This window comes from Empidonax traillii, unplaced genomic scaffold (genome assembly GCF_003031625.1).
Source record: "Empidonax traillii isolate 1590-97213 ecotype Southwest subspecies unplaced genomic scaffold, ASM303162v1 scaffold237:size1322474, whole genome shotgun sequence".
In the NCBI taxonomy this organism is placed as follows: Eukaryota; Metazoa; Chordata; class Aves; order Passeriformes; family Tyrannidae; genus Empidonax; species Empidonax traillii.
In genome coordinates this window covers 1,008,953-1,020,553 of record NW_020955430.1, presented here as the reverse complement: position 1 = coordinate 1,020,553, position 11,601 = coordinate 1,008,953, and the positions used below count along the sequence as shown (strand labels likewise).

The following is an 11,601-nucleotide window of genomic DNA, read 5'->3' as shown; positions in this document are numbered from 1 at the left end:
CTTACCAGGGCCGAGCACTCACAGCATCACAAGCAGGACTAAGGTGGGGTATTCGGTGCATACCTGGTTAGCTTTATTGTTTTCCTGAACTCATTGGTGATCGGAGCTTTGTAGCCTCCTTTCCTCAACAAGGAATCTATGGTTTGAATGTGGTCCCAGCCTGTTGGATTTTACAGGAGCAAAAATTAGTGAGAAATGCAGCGGTAAGAGCAGATGTTGCAAAAACGCAGCAGGGGAGTGGTGCTGGTAAGGACAGAAGCTCTGTTGATGTTCTGGCATAAACCAGAACCTTCTTCCCTTCTTCAGAACAGAAGGAAACACGATTTTTAGGATTTCTTCACACAAACAGTTCACTCTACAAACAAAATGTATTTTTTATATATGATTTTATAGTTGGAAATAATATATGAGTTTATAGTTGGAAATATTCTAAAAGTGAGGCCACTCTACCCAGGTGCCACAGACTGGGGGCGAGAGACAAAATTTAACTTCTCCCAAACGTTCAGGTATGATCATGTACCACAGTCACTTTATAAATGGCTATGGCAGTATGGAAAATTAAATTTCTGTATAAAGTAAAATTGAGAAGAATTATTAGCTGAACATGTGCAGAGAATTCCAGGGATCAGCACTTCTTCATAAATATCACTTAGATTTACAGCAATATGTGTCGTTTTAGAACTAGTATATATTACATTACACGAGTCTGGGTAATAGAAGAATCTGTATTTTTAATCCATCACTTTATTGCTGTTCTCAAGAAAATCTTTATGCTATTCAAAACTCCTATTTGTTGATTTTAAAAAGCCTAATATTTTAAGCAGCTGTTAGACACGCTGTTTCCAAAAGATGCAATACATTAGTCACGTTGTTACGTTAAAAGAATCAAAAAACCCCAGTAGTTTTGGGTACATACAAAATACAAATGGGTAGTTTTTGAGACTTTAAAGAGTCATATTGTAGTGCATACTAAATTTATTATTTAGTCTACTAAACTTATTTAGACATTTAAACACATCCCTCCTCCTGCACCTCCCCAACCCCCAAACTGAAAAAAAAAAGCCTGGAATGACTCTAGACTTTTAAGCAACTATTTAAAAAGAGAATTATCTATTAAAGATGATCCTCAGTAAAGGTATCAGCCAAACCCTTTGAGGACAAACAAATATAAAAAGGAGAAGGGGAAAAAAAAAAGCAGCTATAAAAAATGTAAAAAGATTGAGACCAACTGAACCACACCATCAACCTCTGAATCAGAAAGCCAGTGAGCACTCAGTGAGCTGCTTGGCCAAAAAGATGGTCCAAAAGATGATTATTCAACAAAATCTACTCTAGTTTTTTAAATTTACAAACTCAAGGCTGTGCCTCTATTAAAAGGGATTTTACCACCATTACTTTGGACTTTCTAATTCGAAATAATTCCCTTCCATCCATCAAAGCCCCTGGGAAGTCAGTGTTTGTAAGAGGAGTGAAGTCCTAGCAAAAAGTACCCAACTGGAAAGCAACTTGATCTTTGGGAATTCAGGAATAAATCAGCTGTTGGGATAATTGCCCAGCCATGTCCCTAATATCACAGACTAACAAGTGCTAGCCTGGCTGACAGCACCGTACCACCCCTCCATATTTTATTTTCCTACAGCTACGCTGCATTTACGACTGGCTCAAAAACCAGCTGCAGTTCACTGAACCCCTACAGAGGACTGACACAGGCATGAAATGGGCATTTCATAGAAGAGTCTTCTTACAATTAAGTACTGCTCCATCCTCTGACATCAGTGCAAGGTCAAATATTGCATTTTAGATTTACAGGCATGTTTAAATCCTTCACCAGATCATATGAAATAAAGTGCAACAATGACCTTGCTCCTTCGCAACCTCCGGTAAGTAGGTGGCCGTGCGCTTGGATCCTTTCTCGTTGATGAATTCTATTCTAATGCCATGTACACCCACCTGCAAGAAACCAGCAGCTTTATTAGTACACCACCAGAAAAAAGGAACGGATTTCTAACATAATAAGACCCAAAACATGAACCTTTCAGTGGCTGATAGCATTGTGCAGAGTTTCAGGAGGTGGCACTGCAGCGGGTGTGACCTTTTTTGGGAGGTGTTCACCTGAGAGCCACGTGAGCTCAGCAGTGGCACAGGGATGTTCCTCCTCTCCACACCATGGAGCTTCCTCCACTGCTGGGCTGCAGGAAAACCAGCTGAGGTGCACAAGTCCTTCTGTCTCCAAGTTTACTGTCTCCTCTGACACTGTCGGCAATGTTGCTGCCGATAAAATCACCCGGTCACCAGCTACAATCTGCACCCAACCAAAGAGCTGCCACATCTAAGGAGGCTTTTTAAGAGCATTAATTTAGTTCAAAGCAATAACTGAATGATCACAGATTTGTCACACTACAAACTCAAGCCTGGAGCCTTCAAAGTTTCTGCTAATGTATGACAAGGAAAAGGAAATATTCCATAGTTCTCAGCATCAAACTCCCATTTCCATGCTACCAAGTACTGTAACAACATGACAAAATGCCAGCATGGAAACCAAGATAACCAATACCAAGGAGCTGGAGACTAAGTAGAAATGCCAAAAAAATTTAAAAGCAAAATGAAATAAAGGCTGGGCACACCTTTCCAGGGCACTTTTAAGCCCCCCTGCTTCCAAGGTACAATAATTCTGTGGAGAGTACCTGTGCTGGGATCAGGAATGCCATAAAAGATATTCCATTGCCAGAAAGTTTTCAGTTGCTTTTGAATTCTGTGCATAAACACAAAGCATTAGTAGATGGACATTTTTATTTTCATGCCCACATAACCAAGATGTTATTTCCATTTAAATCCAAAGTTCCCAACACTGTATGTGAAAATGAATAGCTGCTGTCTGACAAGTATCATGTTATTTGGTGTGGCACTTCCTTGTGGAAACAAATTTAAACAAAAAATGCTGTAACAGTTTTTCCAGTGATAATTTATTTCACTCTATCTGCATGGCAGTCAAAAACCAAATAAGGTTTAAATATTTAAAAACTATACCACTTCTTCAATTATCTTATTTCCTTGAATTAAGACTTTATTTTTTGATCTTTTCCTTCTTTGTATAGGATATAAGCATGGAGAAATGGTTGGAAGAGTTTCTTGTGGCTGGTCATGGCCTCAAAGAGTTTCCCCAGGAATTGAACATTGTTTATAAACAGGAAAAATGAAACTTTGCAGTGAATTGAACTTGTTGGTCTCAAATCTTAACACAGAATTTCATTACCAAACACTCCTAAACCCCAACTTTCACAACATGGATATCTAATCACCAGAGAGATCAAATCTGTATATTCAGATGATGTAATTATGAACCCAAAGGGCCTGAAAGGAAAATAAAACAGTTTTAGAAACTGAAATGAACCTACTGAGTTTATTCCAAAACCAGTGGGTATTTGCAGCTGATGATTTTATTGCTGTCTATATTCAGCTTCCTAAGCACTAAGATTAAATATTTCCAGGTTTTGCACACCTTCAAATCCTGCAGAATGAGATTCTAAATGCTACCCAAGGGTTTTGTGTGGCAGTGACCCCACAGTATTCATGATTATTCACATACTAGTGATGTATTGACTATGATGCAACATTCAAACTCTATCACTGCTGTGGATGTTTCTCACCAACCACCATCTTAATGGACTTTTAGGCCCATGCCTGTAGAAAAAAAATGGATGTACAGCAGAATGAACAAGGCAAAGCAACTGCACCCACAATTCCTCTGGCTGGGAAAACTTCACAGCTCTCTGTGGAGCGTGAATTCCAACTGTGGAGCTGAGCAGGACTCTCAGTCCAGTATAAATGGCTTTCCATTGTTCAGCTCCAGTTAAATCAAAACCAGGCTTGAGTTAAGCAAATGAAAGCCACACACAAGCGAAATAAGAATGATCCACACTAAGACTGGCATGGGCACAGTCTGGAATTTATTTTGACTTCGAGAGACCAGCGTTCCCACACTAATGAAAACTTCTGAGAGATTTCCCAAAGCATCCCTCCCCGAGATGGGAAGGTAAAGGCTGGCTCTGTGTTTGGAAGGCATTGACTGTAACTGTCACTGTTCCCAGGACCAGCAACCACCTCCACACACAGCCCTGGGGCTGCTTCTCAAACTAAAAATACTGATACGCTACCGGCAACGTTCTGTGGAACAACAACATCTGTCTGTGCAGTTCAGAAAAACAAACCAATATCTCCTGCAGCTGCAGTTTGAGCTCTGTCTCGTCTGCTACCATTTATTAGGGAAATTACTACCCACAGGTATCCTTTGGAGCTGCACAACCACCACCAGATTGTTTCAGCCTCCCACGGGGGCAGGAATCTGCTTAAACTGTTGCTACTGGGAGAGGAGAGTCAGACAAGGAGAGACTCAGAAAGACAAAAAACAATCTCCAGTAGAAATATTTCTGTGGGGCTTTAGAGCATGAAATATTGCATCCTATAAATCCAGGACTTGAGGATACAAACTTTCTGGCCTGTTGTGTAAGTGGTCAGAGGCTGCCTAAAATTAGGTCCAATGACATTGTTAAAGCTCATAGACTAAAACAACCTAAGGATTGCCTTAAGCTTTACTTCTGAAGTGATCTTAACAGAAATTCAGGCTTTGCTGTGTATTTAAACACATTCACATTCGTTTTTACGTATCAGATTTTAATTAATTCCTTATTTACATACACCATTGGATGGGAGAAAACAGGCACACACCACATTTATTGTTTTGTCAAGTGCCTCTGGCACTTGCTAAATTACTGCCTGTAATACCTCTCTCTGTATCTATATCTAATAAAAAATTGTTCCAAAACTCACTCTGAAATCAAAGTTCAAGGAACTCTCCTGTTAAATACTGTTCTGTCCCAAAATTCCAAACAATTCACTGATCTGTTCCCCTTGGACTGACTCTCCAACCATCCTGAGAGGAAGAAAACACATTATTCTCATCAGACTATCCATGGGGAATTTGGATAAGCACCCAAACATCACACCTTGTGTATTTACACACACAGGATCACTGAATATCATGCTAAGAGAATAAAAGATTGAGATCAAGGCTCCTTCTCTGTTCTATGGAACAGAAGCTGCAAGAGCTGGTGGTGTCGCTGCACTTGCAGGTAGGAAAGAATTTCCACAACTCTTCAATGCACCTACATTGTCAACACTGAAAAGCCACCTTTCAGTCCACATTATTGGCTACAACTATTCGAGCTAATATTTAAACCAGTGCACACAGGCTAGAGGCCTTTTGTGTTAACACAGCCAGCATATACAATTCTGCAGATTTTACTTCACTGAAGAACAGTAATTTCAGGGCAAAGACCTCTTTCAGTGTATTTTAAGGAAGAGCCACTGGTCAATTGAAGTTATTTATTACCCTGTTGGAACTGCAAGAACGATTTCCAAAAAGTTTTTTATTATAATTACATACAATTGTAATGCTTTAGGATCTTTTAATAAAAGATGAGAAGAGGGGCTGAATTAGCAAGGTTAGCAAAGGTGAGCACAAGGAGAATGGCAATGTGGATAAAGTTGAGTTTCTGTGGGGAAGGAATGACTGCTATCAATAAATAACTGGTCTTTATGATTTCTCTTGTAAGTAGTCCTCTGCTGTCTGATCTTTAATAAAGGAGCAGTACTATCACAAAACAAAACACGAGTTTCTCCTGTCTTGTTTCCCTGAGGTGGAAAGGCTGTGAAACTCCAGCCCAGCAGCAACTGGACCACAGTGATATCCCAGAGGTTCTGTTGAGCAGAAATGGAGATGAAGTTGCTACACTGTCAGTGTTCCCTTCAACACCCTCCATCTGTTCAGCTACTGAAGGGCACTGCAATTCAGACAAGGTCCCCTGTAAGTAAGAATGCTACATTATATTTTAGGAAGTGTCCTCATGAACATGGCACTGAAGTGGTCCTTTGGAGGTGTACTTTCTCCTGCTTGCTTTTAGAAAGGGTAAAAGTGGCAGCAATTTGAAAAATCTTGTGGGAGGTAACAGCAGTGAATTCACACCTATCTCCTGTTTATTTGATTGAAGTTTCTGCTGGAAGAGGATCTTGCATCCCTATTTACAACTGAAATATTCATTTATTTAGTTTGGAAAGGTAATGCCTTAATCAGAGAAAAGAAGATCTACCACTCTGCTTCAGGATACTGGAGACACTCCTGAGATGTGTCTTCAGATGACCTTGTCTCTCAGTCCCTAGAGCACTGGGAGTTGTCTGAATTGGCAATTTTGAAATACTGTGGCCTCTGTCAGCAAACTGCTGAACTGGCTCCCATGGGATCAGCAGCAGCACACCTACAGATGCAGGGTCTTCTAAGCAGGCCGATGTTTTTCAGGATGATCTCAGCGTTACAGGAGATGAAAGATGCAGAACCTCTTTACATCATACTCTAGACATCCTGAAACGTCCCTTTGCCATTAATATTGCATAACTGCAGCCCTCTTAGGAGAAACATGGGTGACACGAGCCATCTCACTGACAGGCATACAGCAGTGAGTCATTCTTTTAAGGACTAACAATTCCAAATTTTTTTCCCCTCCTATTTATGTATCACCTCCCTCCCCCTGGGCCCTTTTGCATGAAAAGCTCCTTTGTGACCATTTCTTAGAACTCAAAGGAATTTGCTAGAAGTTTTAAAAGCCTACAATTAAAAAACTTTAAATGAAATAGGAGACAGCAACTAAGCAAATGGATAACACAAAGACTATTATCACATTTGACCCCTCCATTCTTCCCTCATAATCAGAGCTTTACAACAAGAATTGTGAAAATCCATAAAATCATCCAGAACTCAGCAAGGCTACAGTTCTGCATGAAGCTTGATTACACTGTTGATTACAAGTCTCACACATTCTGCAGTGAAGCACAGAAAGGACACAGAAAGTAAAAGCTTCCTTTGTTTAGTACAGTCTTAGTTATGAATCAGCAGCCCCCCAAGGAACAAAGTTAAAACCGGTCTTTCCAAGGAGAGTGGATTTTTGAACTCAGGCTTTGGTTTCAGCTTTGGTTTCATCTTTAAGGATGAGTATTTGGGTCATCTTATAAATTTATTACTGAGATGATAAACCAGCATCTAATAGTATTTCTAAGCTACTACATGCACTGACCTAAATGCTATTTCCTTATGCACTTCACCTTTTGAGAGTGTGTTCATAGTCTGATTTTTAATGAATTATAAATTAAATTGAATTAAAAACATCCCAATGGTTGCTACCAAAACTCAACCGAGTAGAGGAGGAAAATTCTACCATTTTGATTTCTAGCTTGGTTTAGTATTAACAGTCACTACAGTCTGATTACTTGAAAATACTGTTTAAAACATGAACAGCTCAGTGACAAGGCAGACAACTTCTCTGAAAAAACACCTTATTGAGAATGCAAAGAGTTTCAGCTAAGATTTATTTCTGCTCTGACATTGCATAAAAAATGAGTATTTCTGATTATGGTGAAAATGCTGATAAACCCCAAAGAAAACCTGGATTCATCCAGTTCAGAATTACATACTAGAAGGTAAGAAGCCCTTGCATTATGAGGTGAACAGGAAACACATTTTTGTTAATTTTCAGCTACTGTAAGATTCATGATGCTGAGGTTACTGCTGGATACCTTCTTTCTGAGACAGCAGGGCCTCTTACTGTTCTAATGACAAATGCAGTTTCTATTCAATATATATTTATGTGTAAATACAACAGAAAGCCTCTTTTTTTCTCAAGAAATTCTAAATATTTAATAGGGCTGAATTACTATTAAAGGCAAACACTGTAGCTTGTGTGGTGTCTGGCATTATAACACATCTGCTGTCGTGTGACGATTGCAGATTTTTTTTAATGTCCACTCAAATACAGACTCAAAGAGCAACACAACATGATGGCTGAGATGAGAAGTTCATCTTAAGCCTAGCAGCTTGTTTTTTGAAAGTGTCTAATGTCAAATAGTTTGGGGAAAATCAGAATAATACAGACTGACTGCTCCATCAGCACACTTGGCCATACATACGTCAGCATCTGCTTCTCAGTCTCTTGGATGCTGCTGTTCCCAGGGAATGCAAGCAGGTTTCCTAGAACCTGGCAATTAAAATAGATTCAGCTCCATGCATAAGAGCAAACAATATCAGGAGTAGTGACTTTCTTGGGCTCCTTGTGGGGATTTACTTGGCTTTGTAGGGGTCTGTGCAGGCCACTCACTCTGAAAGCAAATAAAGTTTTGGGAAAGATAAATGTCTTGCTCCTACAAGCTAAATAAGGCAGCTTGCTCTGGGATTCCAACTTCTTGCTGTGCTTGTTTCCAGAAGCATCCCTCAGATTTATTCACTTCCATACTGGAACATCCCCTTTCCAGAGTCCAGGGACTGATCCACCACGTTCCTGTGTTTGCTGGGACAGCCTCGCTCAGACAACACCTCACCTGATGGACTCTTAGACACCAGGACCACTCTGAGTGCCTAAGTGGGCAAAACCCACAACTTCATTCCATTTTTCATGGCTCACACTTTTAAGGTGATGACAGCTCTATCAAAAAGGCTCTTTTGAATCTCTGCACATAACCATGTGTACAGAGAGCAGAACAGCAACAGCTACACTAATATATGCAGATCATTTAAACAGTGTGACTTGGGCTACAGATGTTCATGGTATCAAAGCCATTTTCTGAAAAGACAGCTGACATTCTTACCTCCCAATCCAGGTAGTCACATACATCTTCAAAGTTAGTGAGGAGAGACACTGAGCAGAAAAGCCGTGGCAGCTCATCCCTCGTCATTGGGGGGAAACGACTATCTTTAAGGGCACTGTTGAAGACAAAACAGAATTTCAAAGGAATTTTTTTTTTTTTTTTAAATTCCAAGGATCTAACGAATCATCTGAAGAGTATAAAGGACAAAAAAAAAAAAAAAAAAAAAAAAAAAAAAAAAAAAAAAAAAAAAAAAAATCCTGATGAAATGATGACCGGTTTGATAATCCAGTCACCAGTGTAACACATGGATCAATATTCCCAACTTTTTCCTTAGACATTTGTTTCAGTTCTTGGCTGGCCACAGTCAGGTGTTCTGAGGGTCATTCCTTCCTGAGCTGGTTTTGCTACTGTGACAATCTCATTAATGAAGTAGCAGAAAGCTTTTGGAAAAAGTTACAAAACGAATAGTTCTTCCACTTGTAAATCCCTTTCAAAAGGATTGAACTTCACAACACGAAGTGGAAGGGGAAGTTCTATACTCTGCAGTGACCAAACACTTAATACAGTAATCAAACTGTAGAACTTAATTATTCAGTGAAAAACATCCAAACAAAGCATTCCCTAAAAAATAATATTCATGCTTACTAGCAAAGGTGAATATAAAAAAACATTCAAGGGCTCTACAGACCTGTAAACCTACAGGACTTGAGGAGGTTCTGCAAAGCAGATGTCATGATTAGTAACAGGGAAGCTGCAAACAGCTAAATCCACAGGCTGACAAACCATTCTACAGACAAACACACCTAATGGGGTGAAATCCCCTGCTGAGAGGAGCTACCTGTGCACAGTCCAGCACGTTGGAAACACAGCAGTTAACAGACAGCAAGCAGCACCACGAGTGAGAACGTTTGTAAAAACCTACTTGCATAAGTTGGGTTAAGAACCAGTTAAATTGGCAAAGGGAAGGTTAAAATGAGTATGGCATCTCAATTTTTTTATTCTCTTAAGCTTGGAAGTGTGACGTGAATACAAACATGCTCATCTCCAACAAAACCAGGGACCTGCTGACTGAGCTTTTTGGTGAGTAAAGAGAACTGAAGAGACTTGCTGAAGGACTACCAAACCCACGTGTCTCATTGTTTCAGATCCTTCTTGATTGTTTTACTTGGCCTAGAGCCAGTGGTTGCCATTAGCTGATACAATTACAGCCACAGCCATGGAGTTGGAATATGGCTGAAGTCTCTGCACCAGAAACCATATTTTATATAAAAAGTAATATAATTTTGTTAAAGCAGACCAAGCAAGGACACATGAGAAAAAAAACAACATGTAAAGTTTAACTAAAAGAAATCATCATAAATATAACCACAAACAGCTTTCCATCACAAATTAATACCATACACTGAGGAGTTAAAGTAGGACCTATATTTTTCTGGGTCAGGGGGAAGGCAGGTTTCTTGTTGCAGACATGTTACAATTACAAAACAGAACATGGTATTGAAATTTAGACTAGAAGCCTTTCTCCAAGGTTTCGTATTTTTACGTTACATAACAGGTCAACAATTTAAATTTCCATTATGAAGGCAAACTAATAATATAATTCAATAAAAGTGGGCCTATGGTATCCATTATTTAGAAATAATTTTAGGCAACCCCAGCTGAAATTGCCATAGGTGTGAGAGATGATGTTGGGACAGTAACTACCCAAGATAAATTCTGTTGCCATTTACATAGTCTAGACAGGCCTACACAGACCTGTGAAGAACTGGGAACATTAAAGAGATCTAAAGCCTAATGTCTGTAATATTTAGCTAATGACTTCTAATGAAAATGCATCCAAAGGCAGTAACTCTCCGAGATTTTGTTGATGGGATTTGCAAAGCTAGCTTTGTAACTGCTGGAAGCAGGCAGAGTTACCATCCTCTGCTCTCCAATGCTTGGAGCAACATCAGAGACAACTCCTACAGCCACTGCAGAACAGCAACATCCAAAAATACCAACAGCTAATTCAGCTTTCTTCTCCCTCCATGTACCAGGGGGAATAAACATATACATGTAAAGGGAGGAACTCAGAACACAGGGACAGCTGGAACCACAAGTCCATCTAGCCTAGTATTAAGTAATAACCAACAGCAGTTTGCAAAATGAATGAATATAAGAACATCGTCACGGAAAAGGTCCAGGGGTACCTTCCTGGAACATTCCCCAGGAATCCAGCTTAAAATAATTGAGTTAGAAATGGTATCTGCACTTAAAAACTTTCCTTGGGTCTATTTAGTGAGTGTATGTATAAAAGTTTTTAATATTTTACCTCCATCTTTTACTAAAAAATTATGTTCAGAAACCTCAATCCACTTCAAATCCATTGCTACCACAAGTTTGCTTATATGCAGATGTCTCATCTCCCTGAGGGCTGCTGCACCTCTCTCATAGAACCAACCTATCTGAACACTCAGTTTACTGAGATGCAATCAGACAGACAGGTATTGTTTCATTAAACAATAAATTTGGTTATCAAATACATACAGTAACGACTGTATGCATGGACACTGCCAATATTTGTTTAAGTCTGCTTTTCATAATTTATGCAAACCACGCAAAATTTCCCATACTGTAATAATTTACAACCTTCAAAACATTTTTTTTTGCCCCCCCTACAGTTTGATAGTAGGAGTTTATCACTGAATTCCAATTCCTAAGGCTGCCAAAATCCACTGTGAATTTTAATTTTTTGAGGCAAAGGTTGTCTGGTGTCGGTGTAAACCTGATGCTCACAACATCAGCAAATCTCCACTCACTGAAGATCTGCTGCACTGGCATTACCAGCTGTAATTTTAACATTCTTCAAGTTGTGCAGAAACAAACCTCACCCCATGCTCGTGTAACCCACATCTCAGCCAGTCCACCCAAATC

At 39.5% G+C, this 11,601-nt stretch overlaps 1 protein-coding gene across 2 annotated transcripts in view; it reads right to left on the bottom strand.

The window, feature by feature from the left end:
• The window catches only part of AMMECR1 (Alport syndrome, mental retardation, midface hypoplasia and elliptocytosis chromosomal region gene 1), a 92,923-nt gene that overhangs the window by 6,043 nt on the left and 75,279 nt on the right, over positions 1-11,601 (bottom strand). For both annotated transcript variants that reach the window (XM_027888386.1, XM_027888385.1), the window contains 3 exons: positions 8,689-8,803; positions 1,860-1,950; positions 64-160 (listed from right to left, as the gene is read on the bottom strand). In XM_027888386.1, coding sequence (XP_027744187.1) covers positions 64-160; positions 1,860-1,950; positions 8,689-8,803 — 303 coding nt within the window. The remainder of the gene's footprint in view (positions 1-63; positions 161-1,859; positions 1,951-8,688; positions 8,804-11,601) is intronic.